An 18,928-nucleotide genomic window follows, 5' to 3' on the forward strand; every position below is an offset into this window, starting at 1 on the left:
TTCCTGTGTTAATTTGTTTAAGATTATGGCCTACAGCTCCATCCATGTGACTGTGAAGGATATGATTTCATTTTCTTTTTTTTTTTCTTTTTTTTTTTTTGAGACAGAGTCTCGCTCTCTCGCTAGGCTGGAGTGCAGTGGCACAATCTCGGCTCAATGAGACATGTGCCTCCTGGGTTCAAGTGATTCTCCTGCCTCAGCCTCCTGAGTAGCTAGGACTACAGGTGCACACCAGCAGACCTAGCTAATTTTTGTATTTTTAGTAGAGACGGGGTTTCACCATGTTGGCCAGGATGATCTCAAACTCCTGACCTCAAGTGATTCGCCAGCCTTGACCTCCCAAAGTGCTGTGATTACAGGCTTGAGCCACCATGCCTGGCCTACTTTTTTTATTTTTATTTTTATTTCTTGTAGAGACGAGGTCTGACTATGTTGCCCAAGCTGGTCTCAAACTCCTGGGCTCAAGCAATTCGCCCTCCTCGGCCTCCCAAAGTGCTCGAATTAGAAGTGTATGCCACCACGCCGGGTGACATTCTTCTCTTAAAATATCAAATGTTACATATGAGGCTTAGACCCTTTTAATAGCTCTCCCCCAAAGAGAAAATATGAATACCTACTCCCTCCCTAATGGTAGCCACTGTTTCAAAATTGATATGTATTCTATTCTTCTGTCCATTTTTCTATCTCCTCCATATATTTTAATATACAGTACATACTATAAATATACATATATCTAGAGAGGGAGATAGTTCTGCAACTTGCTTTTTTTCTTATTTATTGGGAGTTTACCCATGTTAGTACGTGTAGATCTGTGTCATTCTTTACAAATTCAGTGAAAAATTTTTTTCAAAAATTACAGATTGCAGATGAAACTATGTGGGCTATAGCACAAACAGTTCTTCATGGGTGCTGATTACTAATAAAGCAACAGGTGCTGGAAGGATTCATTATCTAAATGGGTCAAGCCAATCTAGGGAAGATTATCCTCTAATCTGGTGGCTGCATTTACAACATTCCACAAAAAGCCGATTAAAGGGAGAGGATGCTATTTTAGGCTTTTGGAAAAATAATGTCTATGGCCCTTATTCTGTATACTAAATATTTTCTCAGTGGAGACAATTAAAGATTAAATTAGAATTGGAGGTCATTTACTAGCCATTCATCTGTTTTAGGTTAAACACTGTGAGATCAGTTTATCTGAAAAGTTCCAGCTAGTGTTAACAGTATTAAGCTGAAAACAGAATGGATCCAGTGCAAAATCAGTACATAAGTATAATTTATCAGACCTGCTGCATCTTTCAGAAGCTACTCATTCTTCTATATGGTTTTCAAACGGTTCTTCCAGGTCCAAATAAATTTGATCCTTCTTGTGTAAATGACTGCTATAAGACTTTTAAGAGATACTCTAAAAGAATGAATGAGAGCACATAGATTCTTTTGCTTAAAAACAGTTCTTTGGAATACCCTCCCTGTTTTAATTATAGTTTTTGGAACATAGGCCTTTTACTTAATACTTGGTGGAATATAACTCTTTAGAGCAGCCAGCATTTCTTTGCATGGTTCATTCTTTTGGGAGGGAGTAACTGCCCTCTTCCCATGGTGGAATTTTTTTTTTTTTTACTGTACATTTATTCATTCATTCAGCAAATATCCCTTGAACATCTGCCATTAGCCAGGTACTTTTCTAGACACTGGGTACACAACATTGAACAAAGCAGACAAATCCTTGCCTTTGTTTTTGTTTTGTTTTTTTTTGAGACAGGGTCACACTGTTACCCAGGCTGGAGTGCAGTGCCTCCATCATAGCTCACTGCAACCCCAACCTTCTGGGCTCAGGTGATCCTTCTGCCTCAGCCCCCCAACTAACTGGGACTACAGGTGCATACTATCTCACCAAGTTAATTTTTTGTATTTTTTGTAGAGATGAGGCCTTGACATGTTACCCAGGCTGGTCTGAAACTCCTGGGCTCAAGCGATCCACCTGCCCCAGCCTCCCAAAGTGCTGGGATTACAGGCCTGAGCCATCATGCCTGGCAAATTTTTGCCTTTGTAATGTTTACTTTTTGTTAGGGGCAGACATGTAATACCCAATCAAATATAGATACGTAGAACGTCAGTGGTGATGAGTACTTCTGGGAAAAATAAGACAGACAAGGGGGCTGACAGTGAGTCCTAGGAGGAGTTGTAATTTTAAATAAATAGGAGAGTCAGTGAAGACCTTGTTGAGAAGATAACATTTACATAAAGACCTGAAGGAGTGAGCAAGTGGGCCATGTGGATATCTGGAGGAAAAGCATCCTAGGGAGAGGGAACAGCAAGTGCAAAGGCCTTGAAGTAATTCTGTGGATTTTTCTTTCTTTCTTCTTTTTTTTTTTGAGACAGAGCCTCATTGTGTCGCCCAGGCTGGAGTGCAGTGGTGCGATCTTGGCTCACTGCAACCTCCACTTCCTGGGTTCAAGTGATTCTCCTGCCTCAGCCTCCCGAGTAGCTGGGATTATAGGCATACACCACCACACTCGGCTAAGTTGTGTTTTTAGTAGAGTTGGGGTTTCACCATGTTGGCCAGATTGATCTTGGATTCCTGACCTCAAGTGACCCAAAGTGCTGGGATTACAGGTGTGAACCACTGCGCCTGGCCAATTCTGTTGATTTTTCGAGCGCAAACTGCAAACTGGATTCAGATACTGCTACTAAAACGAATTGCTGCTGCCCAGATGAAGAACCATTGCTGGGCTGACACAAGCAGACAGGAAGCAGACAGAGGGCTAACAGGAAGGAGTAAGTCCCTCTTTCTCCTCTAGCCTTGTGTCTCCCTCTAACTCCACTTTTGGCAGAGTCTGATGAGGAGCACTGGCAAAGCAGAAGTGTGGTTTGCAGAGTTCCAGCTCTGGCATTGCAAAGCAGAGTCGAGAAGGGTGGCATTGGAGCTGAGAGACACTAGTTTAAAACCTGGCACACCTACTTTATGGATCTTAAAGCTGATGTTCAAGAAGTTCGTGCCCACATCACATTGCTAAGTGCAGAACTCAGACTTGACTGATTATCCTGATATCACATCTGAAATCTTTCTCCTAAGCTGTGAGAACACTCCAAACTAAAAGTTATTTAACTCCCACCCAACACTTTCATCTTAGAAGGGTCATAAGGGGGCTGAAACGAGGTGACCAGTAATCAGGAGCCAGTGGTAGACAGGAGAGGGAAACCCCTTGTTGCTTGCCCTAACCTCCCTTTCTAGGTTTGCTTCCCAAAACTGCTTTATGGGTTTTCGTCTCCTTTTATCTGGCAGCCCTGTACACCTTGCCCTCTGCTATGCACAGCCTCCCCAACCCCAGCCTGCACATTTGCTAATGCCATTTCCTTTGTCTAGGGTACTTTCCCCCCTCTTTCCCATAAACACTCTGTGATCCTATAGATTTCTCCATTCTTCTTCTTTTTTTTTTTTTTTTTTGAGACAGAGTCTCGCTTGGTCGCCCAGGCTGTAGTGCAATGGCTCGATCTCAGCTCACTGCAATCTCTGCCTCCCAGGTTCAAGCTATTCTCCTCCCTCTGCCCCCTGAGTAGCTGGGACTGCAGGCACACACCACCACGCCTGGCTAATTTTTGTATTTTTAGTAAGGAAGGAGTTTCACCATGTTGGCCAGGCTGGTCTTTAACTCCTGAGCTCAAGAGAGCCACCCACCTCGGCCTCCTAGAGTGCTGGGATTACAGGCGTGAGCTACCATGCCCAGCCTTCTTTTTTCTTGAGACAAGGTCTCACTCTGTCGCCCAGGCTCAAGTGCAGTGGTGCACTCACGGCTTACTGCAGTCTCAACATCCTGGCCTCAAGTGATCCTCCTGCCTCAGCCACCACATCCAGCTAATAAAAAATAAAAATAAAAATAAAAATTTGTGGAGACATTGTCTTCCTCTGTTGCCCAGGCTGGTCTGGAACTCCTGACCTCAAGTAGTCCTCCCACTGCAGCCTCCCAAAGTGCTGGGATTGCAGGCATGAGCTGCCACACCTGGCCTCCATTCTTTATGACTCATCTCAAATATCACCTCCTCCAGGAAGTCTTTCCCTATCTTCCAAACTCAAGCCAAACAAAAGTTCCCTCCATTTCCTGTCTACCACTGGCTCCTGGTCACCGGTCACCTGGTTTCAGCCCCCTTATGACCCTATAAAGGTGAAAGGGTTGGGTGAGAGTTAAATAACTTTTAGTTTGGGGTGTTCTCATGGCTTGGGAGAAAAATTACGGATGTGGTGTCAGAATACTCAATTAGAGGCTCCAAAGGCCCTTATCAGTTGGTCTTTGTATCTCTCATGCCACTTTCTACCTCCTATTACTCCTCCTTCCACTGCTTATTTAAATGTTGGTGTTCTCTAACATCTCCATTCTCGGGTCCTCTCATCTCTTGTTGCCCACACTCCCTCCAGGCAGACTCATCCATATCCAAGGCTGCACCTGCTACTTCTATGTGGATTGGTGGCTCCTGTATCTGCTCTCCAGCCCAGCCTTCTCACCAGGTCTCCAGACATATTTATCCACGTGTTTCCTGGTGATGGATGTTCTAGCACTATGCCTCGGATTTATTTATTCCTTTTTCACTGCCTCCCTGATCTGGCAAACTTTGTCCTCATCCAACCATATGTCTCTAGTTTGACTCACCTCTGTGAATTGTGCCTCTGTCTCTTAGTATCTGACATTGTGACATACATCTGTCTCCCTACTTAGCTGGAAGTAACTTGTGGGCAGGAATCAGGTGTTCTGTCTCGTTCTAAGTCATCTGTCAATTATTTATATACATGTCCTTTCCTAAGCTAGCTGGAAACTTCTCAAAGGTAGAGTTTTGTTTGTTTGTTTGTTTTAAGTGAGACGGAGTCTTGCTCTGTCACCTAAACTGGAATGCTGTGGTACGATCTTGGCTCACTGCAACCTCCACCTCCTGGGTTCAAGTGACTCTCCTGCCTCAGCCTCCTGAGTAGCTGGGACTACAGGCACGTGCCACCATGCCCGGCTAATTTTTGTATTTTTAGTAGAGACAGGTTTCACCATGTTGGCCAGGCTGGTCTCAAACTCCTGACCTCAAGTGATCTGGCTGCCTCGGCCTCCCAAAGTGCTGGGATTGTAGGTGTCAGCCACCGCACCTGGCCTCAAAGGTAGAGTTTAAAAAAAACTGACATACCTTTTAGCAGCTAGCTGATTGCAGGATAGCCCCCAAATATTTAATGAATGAGGAAATTCACAAAGTAGTCATCCTACAGGTAAGAAGTTTATGGTGAGAAGCACATACAGAAACAGCAGAAGATATCAGAGAATTCTCTTAATTGAATTGTTTGACATACTTAAAGCAGTTCTGATTCATAGAGTTGTTAGTAGCAAATTTCTACATGTAAGTTCTATTGAAGACTGATTTTTTTTTTTTTTTTTTTGGAGACAGAGTCTTGCTCTGTTGCCCCAGGCTGGAGTGCAGTGGCACGATCTTGGCTCACTGCAAGCTCTGCCTCCCGGGTTCACGCCATTCTCCTGCCTCAGCCTCCCGAGTAACTGGGACTACAGGCGCCCGCCACCACGCCCGGCTGATTTTTTGTATTTTTAGTGGAGATGAGGTTTTACCGTGTTAGCCGGGATGGTCTCCATCTCCTGACCTCATGAACCACCTGCCTCGGCCTCCCAAAGTGCTGGGATTACAGGCATGAGCTACCGCGCCTGGCCCCTGAAGACTGATTTTTTAAAATTTGTTTTCTCTAAGTTACCCCAAATAGTACAACATTGTCCTCTTATACACTGATTTTAGCCCATTAAAAAAACACCATATCTTCTGAGAAGCCTCCAATGGGAAACAAAAACACCACATCTATAACTACTATTTATAATTGACTCTTCTGAATTTTTCTTTTGAGAGAAGCTAAACAGATTTATTTTCTAGAGTCTTATCAGATTGGATCTATAATTTTCTGTAGCAAATTTTTTCATTTTGCGTCTGTTCCAGACAGTAGACTAAATTTAAAACCGCGGTTGGCAGCCTTTTATGCATAGTATCATAAATAATTTCAACTGTTTCTCAACTGAAAACATAATAAAAATTGTATATTTATAGAGAAAATGGGGTTTTATCTCTTTAGTTGCTTCAATTAAAAGAACTGAAAGGGTAGGGCACAGTGACTCACACCTGTAATCCCAGCACTTTGAGAGGCTGAGGTGAGTGGATCACCTGAGGTCAGGAGTTCGAGACCAGCCTGGCCAACATGGTGAAACCCCATCTCTACTAAAATACAAAAATTAGCTGGGTGTGGTGGTGGGCACCTGTAATCCCAGCTACTCGGGAGACTGAGGCAGGAGAAGGCAGAGGTTGCAGTGAGCCGAGATCACACCACTGCACTCCAGTCTGGGTGACAGAGTGAGACTCTGTCTCAGAAAAAAAAAAAACAAAAAACTGAAAGGTATGTAAAGGGAGTGAGGGAGAAAGGCCAGTCAGACCCTTCTAAACATGATATGTGTTGAATAATTACACCATTTTTTCTCCTCTGCTTTGTTGTCATCCCAAAGTCCCTGTCACCCATGGGAGCTACTGCTTTTGTGCCCACAGGAGCAGCTACCCTGAAAATCCCTCCTACCTCCTCCCATGTCCTCTTACTCCCTCCCAAGGTCTTGCCCCACTGTGAGGAGGGCTTCTCCCTGGCTCCTTGATGAACCACTGAGAACTTTGTCCCCGCCTCCATTCCCTCTATTTCCCTGCCTTCTCTCACTGGCAGTCCTTGGAGCCACACTTCAGAAGCGCAGCTGAAGGGAGAGCATTGGGCTGTGGTTGCCTGGTTTGCAGCAGGAAGAACTGTGTTCCTCTTCATCTCAGTTAAGACTTACAACTCAAGCCGGGCGCGGTGGCTCACGCCTGTAATCCCAGCACTTTGGGAGGCTGAGGCGGGTGAATCACGAGGTCAGGAGATCGAGACCAACCTGGCTAACACAGTGAAACCCCATCTCTACTAAAAATACACAAAATTAGCCAGGTGCGGTGGCGGGCGCCTGTAGTCCCAGCTACTTGGGAGGCTGAGGCAGGAGAATGGTGTGAACCATGGAGGCAGAACTTGCAGTGAGCCATGATCGCGCCACTGCACTCCAGCCTGAGCGACAGAGCGAGACTCTGTCTCAAAAAAACAAAACAAAACGAAAGAAAACTTACAACTCAGGAGGCTCCTTATAGAAATACTTTGTAAACAATTGTTGGGTTCTATCCTGTTATACCTTTTGTTGGTTGATCTGGGAATCTAACCATCCTTTATCAAATGGATTAAATAACATTTATTTTCTGACAGTTTGGTCTCGCTCCCTCTTGTTCTTAAAATATCACTGGGGAAAATGTACACACAAATAACCTGTAACTCATTCTATATGCATAACCCATAATTAACGTATAACCTAACTAGGTGGACTCTTTAGGAAGCAGCATTTTGGATCAGCGTCAGCTTAATTTGTCTTTCAGCTCCAGTCACCATATAACAGGTGTTTTCTCCCCACCAGGCTGATTTGAACACCAGCTTTTCTGGGGTGGATGAACATGCACCAATAAGCTCTGAGGACTTTGTGAACTTTCCTGGTATTCACCACTCTAATGAGGAGTATTTCAAGAAAGTAGAAGAGTTGAAGGCTGCCCACCTAGAAACTATGGCAAAATTAGAGAAAATGTACCAGGATAAATTACATTTAAAGGAAGTTCAGCCAGTGGTCATCAGGGAAGCCTCTCTTAGTGATGGTTCCAGGTAAGCTTGTAACTCAAAGTTATTTGTGGAGTATAAAATAAAATGTATCCTTAAAAGGACAGAACATAGTTATTTCAGAATATTTTCTCTTAAGTAGCCCTTTGTACTCTTAATGATATACAGAGGTAGGATTTTCTTCAAAATGTTTAATGGCTTATCAGCTTACTAGATGACTTTTGCTTGAGGGTCATTTGGTGGCCATTTGGTCTTTTCTCTCTGATCCACCCATAGAACTGAGGGCATGTATCAAAATACTTAGTCTGGGCCATTTTAAATGGTAAACATAAAAGTTTAACTTTAAAAGCTCTTTATAATATGTGGATTAACATGAGCTCATTAAAGATCTAGTACAAAGAGTTCAGGACTAGGAGACATGTATCTGATTTATGTTTTCAAAATAGTCTGCAATTGCAAGACCCATTTCTGCTGTGAATTCACCTGCTCTGAGACTTACACATCTAGTCAGTCAGCGATGCTTGCCTGTCTCCTGTGTGCCAGACTATGCCTGGGCACTGAGGAGTCAAAAACAAGATGCCCTCAAGGAGCTTAGAGACTAGCTGAGAACCAAAAATTGCATTACAGCATGATGTAACAGAGTGTTACAGAGGAAGAAGCAGTTGGTTATGCCAAGCTTTTGGAGGGATGCAGGCCAGAATTTTTCACTGAAGTGTCACATCTGAGTTCAGTCTTGGAGGAGGTATAAGTAGTGGTCTTCTAGCCAGCAGCAACCATGTATGCAAAGGCAAGATGGCATGAGAAATAATATCGTGTGTGAGGAACTTCACAGGACTGGATATGAATGCAGAATGGAGACTGGGGTAGCCAGTGGTGAGGAGTAAGACTGAAAAGATAGGCACCAGTCTCAAAGGGCTTGTAATCTAGGCTTGACTTTGCAGCAGTGAGGAATTATCAAAAAGTTTCAAGCAGGAGAATGACATGATCAGATCTATGCTTCAGAACTGTGACTCTGGAAATTGTGGGGAGAATTTAATAGAGGTTAGTCACAAGGAGCCTCTGCCATCTCAGGTTCCTTCTCTGTAAAATGAAGAAGTCAAAGATAAGGTATGGGCATCTCCCAGCTCTGTTCCAAATAAAAGTGATAATTCTTACAAGCCCTGTCCAGCTCCTCTCTTCTGATTATACCCTGATCTTAGAAATGTAACTCTTCGCTGGGCGCAGTGACTCACGCCTGTAATCTCAGCACTTTGGGAGGCGGAGGCAGGCAGATCATGAGGTCAGGAGATTGAGACTATCCTGGGTAACATGGTGAAACCCCATCTCTACTAAAAATACAAAAAATTAGCTGGGCACGGTGGCACATGCCTGTAGTCCCAGCTACTCGGGAGGCTGAGACAGGAGAATCAACCCGGGTGGCAGAGGTTGCAGTGAGCTAAGATCAGGCCACTGCACCCCAACCTGGGCAACAGAGTGAGATTCTGTCTCAGAAAAAAAAAAGAAAAGAAAATATGTAACTCTTAATTTTTATATTTGGTCACATACAACTGAAAGTATAACATAGTTATTCTTCTCATTTAGATCTGTGTCAGAAAAGAACTCCTATCACCCTGTCTCATTAATGACATCATTTTCAGAGCCTGATTTAGGCCAGTCTTCCTCCTTTTATGTGTCCTCCTCTGAAGAAGAGTTACCCAACCTAGAAAAAGAGTATGCTAGGGAAAACAGAATGATGGCCTATGCTAAGGAGCTTATCAACAACATGTGGAAAGACTTTTGTGTTGAAGATTATATTCGCTGTAAAGATACTGGCTTCCACACACCTGAGAAAACAAGGAAGAAACGAAAAGAATGGGTGCCCACGATTACAGTACCAGAGCCTTTTCAAATGATGATAAGAGAACAGAAGAAAAAAGAAGAGTCCATGAAATCTAAATCAGATATTGAAATGGTACATAAACTGCTCAAAAAACAAGAAGAGGATCCAGAGTGTAAGAAGAAATTCCGAGCCAATCCAGTTCCTGCATCTGTCTTTCTCCCCCTTTACCATGATTTAGTCAAGCAAAAAGAAGAACGGAGAAGGTCTCTGAAGGAGAAAAATAAAGAAGCTCTTTTGGCCTCACAAAAGCCATTTAAATTTATAGCAAGGGAAGAACAGAAGCGAGCAGCCCAGGAAAAGCAGCTGAGAGACTTTTTTAAGTCTAAAAAGAAAACAAATCGATTTAAAGCCAGACCCATTCCTCGATCTACTTATGGTTCAACTACTAATGACAAGTTAAAAGAAGAAGAGCTCTATCGAAACCTTAGGACGCAGCTGAGAGCCCAGGAGCGTTTACAGAACTCATCTCCTCTGCCTTGTAGGTCAGCTTGGGGACGCAGGAATCCCAGGTGTCCTGAACAGGCTGTAAAGTTGAAGTGTAAACACAAGGTTAGGTGCCGGACTCCTGATTTTGAGGACCTTCCTGAGAGATATCAGAAACACCTCTCAGAACACAAGTCTCCAAAACTCTTAACGGTGTGTAAACCATTTGATCTTCATGCATCTCCACATGCATCTATTAAAAGAGAAAAAATTTTGGCAGACATCGAAGCAGATGAAGAAAAGTTAAAAGAAACACGTTGGCCTTACTTGTCTCCAAGGCGTAAGTCTCCAGTAAGACGTGCAGGTGTAAAGCCTGTGCCTTGTAACTACAGCCCTCCAGTGCCCACGGTGTCTTCCAGAGGACGAGAACAAGCTGTAAGGTAAGTAACTAAGACACAGTACTGACTGACTCAGGGTTGCCAGATGAGTGTATGTAGCTTTGTGGAGTTTATGTTGGTGAATTTGAAAATACTTAGAAATTATTATTGTATCTATAAAATATTTTACTATATAATATATGATATTTTGTCAGAGAGTATTCTAAGAAATGAATGTATTTTTCATTTTATAAATTTTGGGGGATTAGAAAATACTAGTCTTAAGATTTCTAGTTTTACCTGGCCAGGTGCAGTGGCTCACACCTGTAATCCCAGTGCTTTAGGAGGCCGAGGTGGGTGGATCACAAGGTTAGGAGTTCAAGACCAGCCTGGCCAAGAGAGTGAAACCCCATCTCTACTAAAAATACAAAAAATTAGCTGGGCATGTGGCAGGTGCCTGTAATCCCAGCTATTCAGGAGGCTGAGGCAGGAGAATCGCTTGAATCCAGGAGGCAGAGCTTGCAGTAAGCCAAGATCGCGCCGTGGCACTCCAGCCTCAGCGACAGAGCGAGACTCCGTCTCAAAAAATAAATAAATAAATAAATAAAGATTTCTAGTTTTACACGTCAGATCCTTTTCAAAGGGTTGCCTTTTTTCTTTTTTTTTTTTTTTGAGACGGAGTTTGGTTCTGTCGCCAGGGCTGGAGTGCAGTGGCCGGATCTCAGCTCACTGCAAGCTCCGCCTCCCGGGTTTACGCCATTCTCCTGCCTCAGCCTCCCGAGTAGCTGGGACTACAGGCGCCCGCCATCTCGCCCGGCTAGTTTTTTGTATTTTTTTAAGTAGAGCAGGATGGTCTCGATCTCCTGACCTCGTGATCCGCCCGTCTCGGCCTCCCAAAGTGCTGGGATTACAGGCTTGAGCCACCGCGCCCGGCCAAGGGTTGCCTTTTTTCAAATTTTGAATTATCAAAATTCAAATTATCCCATGTTAAATCTTTGCTAAACAACATTCGCATTGGCTTAAAGTGGATTAAGCCTTAGTTTGTTACCCTCAGGAGATCACTTGAGGAAAAGAAAATGTTGGAAGAAGAGAGAAATCGGATCCTAACTAAACAGAAGCAAAGAATGAAAGAATTGCAGAAACTCCTGACAACCCGGGCTAAGGCTTATGACTCACATCAAAGTTTAGCTCAAATATCTAAATCCAGAGTAAAATGTCTCAGGTATCATAAAAAAATCTTGAACCTCCAGACCACTGGTTTTCAAACTTTCTTTTTTTTTTTAATCAGTAGATAGTAAAATATGAGCAGATTGAAAATGGCATTAGTGTTTTAGCTTATGGATTTAAATTGTCATCAGTTACTTATGTTCAGCACACACACACTCACCTCATGGTGAGAACCAACATATATACTCACTTTCATGGTAAGAACCATGAAGCTATGTTGAGGAATACAAACATTTTCTATTGTGGCCTTAGTTAATAGTTATAATCTTATACCAGTATCTAATCTTGTTCTTTATATTATTTTTGATTGCAGTAAACTGATATATCAAAGAGCTTTGTTCTAAGGTTTGGATGAAATCTGATAGCACAAATTAACACATTAAACATCCATTATGTGATGTGTTCATTAGCACATATGTTAATGTTTAGTAGTATGTGTTGCATTTTGTTAATTTCAATATAAAAATAAAAATATTCACGGAATCCTTAGAACCCCTTCACTAGAATTCTGCAGTACAAAGTTTGAAAACCAGTGTTCCAGATGTTGCACATAAAAATGTTGATGTTTAAGTAGGAAAATATCTCCCTCAAAGCCAGGTAAGTAATATGATTTATTACTTTTTAATCTGATTTCTAAATATACATATGTGCTTTTAATTACAATGAGTATTCTTTTATAATTTAGCATTAATCCATTGACAAAGGGAGCTTAATTTGATTAACTTGAGCATAATGTTTCTTAGAAATAGATTACTTACCCTCAGGAAGTAAACTATTAATAGCTTTTTTTTTTTTTGAGACAGAGTCTTGCTCTGTCGCCCAGGCTGGATCACCCAGGAGATGAAGCGATTCTCCTGCCTCAGCCTACAGAGTAGCTGGGCTTACAGGCACTCACCACCACGCCCAGCTAATTTTTTTTTTTTTTAGTAGAGATGTGGTTTTACCATGTTGGCCAGGCTGGTCTCAAACTCTTGACCTCAGGTGATCTGCCAACCTCGGCCTCCCAAAATGCTGGGATTACAGGCGTGAGCCACCACACCCGGACGATAGCTTTTTCATAACCCCAACTTGTGTATAATTAAGCCTAATTATTTGGAAGTATAATTGTTTTCCCCAATTCATTAATTTTATTATCTTGGTAGCAATTAAGTAGTGTAGTTTAATTTATTTAGGATCTTGCCCAAATAGTGAGAACACTTATGGTAAATTTATATATTTTGGTTCCTGTTTCTCTTTATGTTATGTTTCCATGCGCTTTATTTCTCCTTTGACTTGCTCCCATTGAATTAACTTTGCCACTAACCTGTAGGAGATCTTATTTAGGGGGAAAAAATAACAGCAAAGGCTGGATGCCATGGCTCACATCTATAATCCCAGCACCTTGGGAATCCAAGGCAGGAAGATTGCTTGAACCCAGGAGTTTGAGACCAGCCTGGTAAACATAATAAGACCCCCATTTCTACAAAAAATTAAAAACATTAGCCAGGTGTGGTGGCATGCACCTGTAGTCCCACCTACTCGAGAGGCTAAGGTGGGAGGATCATTTGAGCCCAGGAAGTTGAACCTGCAGTCAGCCATGATTGTACCACTGCACTCCAGCCTGCGCAGCAGAGCAAGAACCTGTCTCAAAAATAATAGGCCGGATGCGATGGCTCATGCCTGTAATCCCAGCACTTGGAAAGGCCGAGACAGGCAAATCACCTGAGGTCAGGAGTTCGAGACCAGCCTGGCCAACATGGTGAAAACCTCGTCTCTACTAAAAATACAGAAAATTAGCCAGGCATGGCAGTGCACGCCTGTAATCTCAGCTACTCAGAAGGCTGAGGCATGAGAATTGCATGAACCCAGGAGGTGGAGGTTGCAGTGAGCTGAAATGGCGCCACTGTGCCAGCCTGAACAACAGAATGAGACTCTGTCTCAAAACAAAAAACAAATAACAACAATAAAATAATAAATAAGAGCAAGGTCTTGTTTTCGGAAGAAATTCCTTACAGAGAAGATAGCTGATTTGTTCCAAAATGTTCTTGGTTTTATACACTTACAAATGAGACAAGAGGGCTTTCATTCATCTCTTCAGGTCAGTTTGAAGTCCCTTAATATATGTATGCCTTGGGGATTTCAGAAATTAAAGTGTTCAGACTATTCCTAGAGCATAATATGTGTGGTCTCAGAACCTAGGATTTTATTCTGCATTCCGTGAGAATTAACCAGTACAGAAGAGGAATCGAGGTAAACTGTGAACTGTGCTCATAATTTCTGATTTGTCAGCTAAGCTAAATGTTATTTCTTTTTTTTTTCATTGACTTTGTAGAGGTTGATAAGTTAAATGTTACATATGTAAGTTCTTATTTCTTAGATGATCTTTTAAAAAATTCCATTGCTTTTATTTAATTTTAGAAAGAGCGAAAAGGAAAGGATGAGAGAATACCAACGAGAACTAGAAGAAAGAGAAGAAAAATTAAAAAAGAGGCCACTGCTATTTGAAAGAGTTGCTCAGGTTGTGTTTATCGGAATTTAAGAGCTATTGTCAGTTGTTTTTTTTTTTTTTTTTACAGCTTTAGTTCCTAAATTTACAGTCCATTTTTCTTATGTGTTATATAACTGTTGGGATACATTATTGTTGTTTATGTTGGCTTCATCATATCAGCCAATGAGTAATTTTGCTTAAATCCGAGCATTTAACCAAGTGTGGTGGTGTGCACCTGTAGTCCCAGCTACTTGGGAGGCTGAGGTGGGCAAATTGCTTGAGCCCAAGAGTTTTGGTCCAACCTGTGCAATGTAGCAAGACCTCATCTCAAAAAAATAATCTGAACATTGAATCTTTTTGATGAAGCACATAAGTTTGATAAATAACATGCCAATCCAGTAGTTTGTAAAATAATTTTGCAAGCTGTTTTCTAATGGCTGGTCTTTTTTCAGTACAAACTTGGTTAGATATTAAGATGAGGCTTCATGATATCACTTGGAGGTCTTTGAAGAATTAAAAAAATGAAACAAAATGGCTAATTGAATCAGAGTTATTTCTGCCAGTTTTTTTTTTAAGTGAGTTTGTAATTCACTCTTCTCTGCAATTACTAAAAAAACTTCCTTTCTATAAGAAAAACAAACTAGCCTTACAGACAGTAGACCCTGAGTTTACTCAGTTTATGCCCAGTTTTATAATCTTTCCCTTCAGGGAGATTTGTTCATTTTAGGTCATCTTCTCCTTTATCCCATAGGGGAGGCATCTGTATGGGTGACATGGCTTAACAATTGACAAAATCACTGGAGGTTGCAGGTTCTAAATTGTGAATTTGAAGCTGTTATAATTGGACAATAGACAGTTGGAGAATTTACCTGTAACAGATGAGCGTGGTTACAGAACTGTACTTGTCAGTGACTCGGTGAGGACAGTGGACATGTATTGTGGGTGAATCTGCACGTTACAGTCTCTCAAAGTTACATAATCTTTTTGCTCACTGATCTAGATATAATTTTATGTAATGCCTTTCATTTTAAGGGATGGATTTTTTAAACATCTTTATTTCAACATTAGGGGGAAAAATCGTTTTAAGCTGTTATACATTATAATCATAAAGTGATTGGCTTTTGGCCCAAAGACATTATCTCCAGCTCTGAACTGCAAGTTTTTTGTTTTTGCTTTTTACACTGTTTCTGGGTTTTTCTTATTTTAATTTTTTTCAACTTTTATTTTAAATTCAAGGGGTACATGTGCAGGTTTGTTACAATGGTATGCCAGGCGCTGTGGCTCATGCCTGTAATCCCAGCCAGCATTTTGGGAGGCCGAGGCAGGTGGATCACCTGAGGTCAGGGGTTCGAGAGCAGCCTGGCCAACATGGTGAAACCTCATCTGTACTAAAAATACAAAAATTAGCCGGGCATGGTTTTGTGTGCCTGTAATCCCAACTACTTGGGAGGCTGAGGCAGGAGAATTGCTTGAACTTGGGAGGCGGAGGTTGCAGTGAGCTGAGATCGCATCATTGCACTCCAGCCTGAGCAACAAGAGCGAAATTCCATCTCAAAAAAAAAAAAAAAAATGGGGGGATATATTGTGTGAGCTAGGGTTTGGGGTATGATTGAACTCATCACCCACGTAATGAGCATAGTACCCAATACGTAGTTTTTCAACCCTTGCCCTCCTGCCTCCACTCTCCCTCTTATATTCTCCAGTGTCTGTTGTTCCCATCTTTATTTCCATGTGTACCCAGTGTTTAGTTCCACTTGTAAGTGAGAACATGTGGTGTTTGGTTTTCTGTTTCTGCTTTAGTTTGCTTAGGATAATGGCTTCCAGCTGCATCCATGTTGTTGCAGAGGACATGATTTCATTCTTTTTTATGGCTGTGTAGTATTCTGTGGTATATGTGTAACATATTTTCTGTATCCAATCCACTGCTGATGGGCTGGGTTGATACCATTTCTTTGCTGTTGTGAATAGCACCAGCACTTGTTATTGTCTGTCTGGTTTTTATAAAAAAATATTTTTAGAGACAGGGTCTCACTCTGTTGCCCAAGCCGGTGCAGCAGTACAATCTCACTGTAACCTTGAACTCCTGGACTCAGATGATTCCCAGTATCAGCATCCCTAGTAGCTGAGACAAAGGCCCACATCATCATGCCCAGCTAATTTTATTTTTTGTAGAGACTGGATCTCACTGTATTGCCCAGGCTGGTCTTGAACTCCTGGCCTCAAGTGATCTTCCCACCTCCACCTCCCAAGTTGATGGGATTATAGGCGTGAACCGCTGCACCTAGCTTTTGCCTGTCTTTTTGTTACAGCCTTCCTAGTGGGTATTGTTCAGTAACATTCTTTCAACTGTTCTTTTATCTTTTTCATTACAGACTCTATCTACTAGCTTATTGATATGGTAGGTGAGGATTTAGCTGTTTTACCACATTCTCTCGGAAGCACACTTACCTTCCCTTTCTCTGTCTTTCCATCCTTCCATTTCCCAGTCAGCTCTATCACAGATCAGAATTCATTGTTATGACTTAGTAAACAATGTTAGCAGCTGAGCCCTATATTATTATTATCACATTCCTTTTTCTTTTTTTTTTTTTTTTTGAGACAGTCTTGCTCTGTCACCCAGGCTGGAGTACAGTGGCACAATCTCGGCTCACTGCAGCCTCTGCCTCCTGAGTTCAAGCCATTCTCCTGCCTCAGGCTCCTGAGTAGCTGGGATTACAGGCGCGCACCACCTCGCCCAGCTAATTTTTTTTTGTGTTTTTTAGTAGAGATGAGGTTTCACCACGTTGGTCAGGCTGGTCTCGAACTCCTGACCTGATGATCCGCCCACCTTGGCCTCCCAAAGTGCTGGGATTACAGGTGTGAGCCACCGCGCCCGGCCCATCACATTTCCTTTAAAAAAATTTTTCCTTGTGTTAATAATTACTAATTTTGTTTGGTCCTCCCCCTACCTTCCCTCATTCCCTGCCAATGTATATATCATTATTATTCTTAAATTTTTCTGTTAGCTCTCAAAAATCCCCCTCAAACAGTTAAACACATTGTTAATTCATCATTTCCTTTCCTCCCCTGGAGCCCACAAGTGTCCTGCTCCACTTTGGAATGGTTTCTCTCTAGGCCAGCAGTCCTCAATCTTTTTGGCACTAGAGACTAGTTTTATGGAAGACCATTTTTCCACAGACCAGGGTTGCATGGGGTGGGGTGGATGGATGAGGGAATGGATCATTTCTGGATGGAACTGTTCCACCTCACATCATCAGGCATTAGATTCTCATAAGGAGCATGCAACCTAGATCCCTGGCATGAGCAGTTCACGATAGGGGTCACGCTGCTATGAGAATCTAATGCTATAGGAGGCAGAGCTCAGGTGGTAATGCTCACCCTCCCACTGCTCACTTCCTGCTGTGTAGCCTGGTTCCTAACAGGCCACAGCCCCGTACTTAGTTCGTGGTAATGACCCCTGCTATAGGCCTCTGGCATAAGTGACATTTTAGGACCTTTTTCACTGTTACACTGGGGATTAATAGTTAGATATTAACCTTCTGGATTTATCTACATTTCTTGTATTTCTTTTAAAGTCACTATTAATTTATTCTGGTTCTGGAAGGCTTCCTCAAATTTATCTTCCAAATCTTCATTTTTTGTTCACCTAATGAAAAATGACATAATTTCCAGAATGCTTCTCATTTATTAAATGTTCCTTTGGTATTTTTCATGGGTGCAGTACCTTTTTTTTTTTTTTTTTGAGACAGGGTGTTACTCTGTCCCAGGCTGGAGTGCAGTGGCATGATTGCGGTTCACTACAACCTCAACCTCTTTTGCTCAGGCGATCTTCCCACCTAAGCCTCCCAAGTAGTTAGGACTACAGGCACAAGCCACCGTGCCAGGCTAATTTTTGTATTTTTCGTAAAGACAGGGGCCTTACTCTGTTGTCCATGCTGGTCTTAAGCTCCTGGGCTCAAGAAATCCTCTTTTCTCAGCCTTCCAAAGTGCCGGATTCCAGGTGTGAGCCACCACACCCAGCCTATCTTTTATATCTCTGCGCATACTGGTGATGTCGTCTCAGTTTCCTTCAAGTTTCTTTTTCTCTTTTTTAGCCTCTTGTCTATCATATTAGAAGCTTTCCTCAGATTATCTTTGGTTGTCTGTTTGCATTTAAGAGGGAGATTGTACAAAGTTATTTGGAAGGTGGTTTCTAATGTTTTTTGTGAGGTTGCTGAAAGACAAGCGCTCCACTAAGCACTTTATATGCATTATCTTAACTGACCTTTACACTGCTCCTGTGAGGTTCTTATTTCACAGATGAGGGACATCTCAAGGCTTAGATGATACAACCAGAAGAAGGGGAACCAGGATTCAAACCCAGATCTGGCTGTCTTCGTGTGATTGTTTTATCTGCCATCTTGTTTTCCTGCCCCCTTCTCAACAAATGCTTTTTGAATATCAGAAAATCCCTTGAGACTCTTAAAGTCAGATAGAAACAAGACAAATGTAGTCATTCAAGACACACAACTGCAGCAATTACAGATGTGTATTAAGACAAAATTGTCAATATGATTGTTTGGGAGGTTGGGGGAATGGTCAGATTGATATATTCTTTTTTTCTATTAACCTCAATTCCAGGGAGCCAGGTACATAACCTGGGAATACTAATATTTGTGTTAGTGACATGTGAGGCTTGTTCCAAGAGGTCTAGAAAAAAAAAAAGGAAAGTAAATAAAATGCTAAATTAAAGGAATCTTTATGGGTGATACTATAAAACCAGAAAGAAAGTATGAGGTATTATTTGGGAAGACCAAAAACTGAACACAATGATTTATTATAGTGCTGTTTGTCTAAGAAATATCTTTTTTTTTTTTTTTTTT

At 41.9% G+C, this 18,928-nt stretch overlaps 1 protein-coding gene across 2 annotated transcripts in view; it reads left to right on the plus strand.

Moving 5' to 3' along the window:
- FAM161A (family with sequence similarity 161, member A) overlaps positions 1-18,928 on the plus strand; it is a 29,023-nt gene that overhangs the window by 4,780 nt on the left and 5,315 nt on the right. Inside the window, exons 2-5 of one of the 2 annotated variants that reach the window (XM_011987312.1) lie at positions 7,500-7,738; positions 9,275-10,435; positions 11,427-11,594; positions 13,997-14,096. In XM_011987312.1, coding sequence (XP_011842702.1) covers positions 7,500-7,738; positions 9,275-10,435; positions 11,427-11,594; positions 13,997-14,096 — 1,668 coding nt within the window. The remainder of the gene's footprint in view (positions 1-7,499; positions 7,739-9,274; positions 10,436-11,426; positions 11,595-13,996; positions 14,097-18,928) is intronic. The other variant, XM_011987314.1, reaches the window with a different exon arrangement.

The sequence above is a fragment of the Mandrillus leucophaeus genome, unplaced genomic scaffold (genome assembly GCF_000951045.1).
Source record: "Mandrillus leucophaeus isolate KB7577 unplaced genomic scaffold, Mleu.le_1.0 Scaffold307, whole genome shotgun sequence".
Taxonomy (NCBI): domain Eukaryota; kingdom Metazoa; phylum Chordata; class Mammalia; order Primates; family Cercopithecidae; genus Mandrillus; species Mandrillus leucophaeus.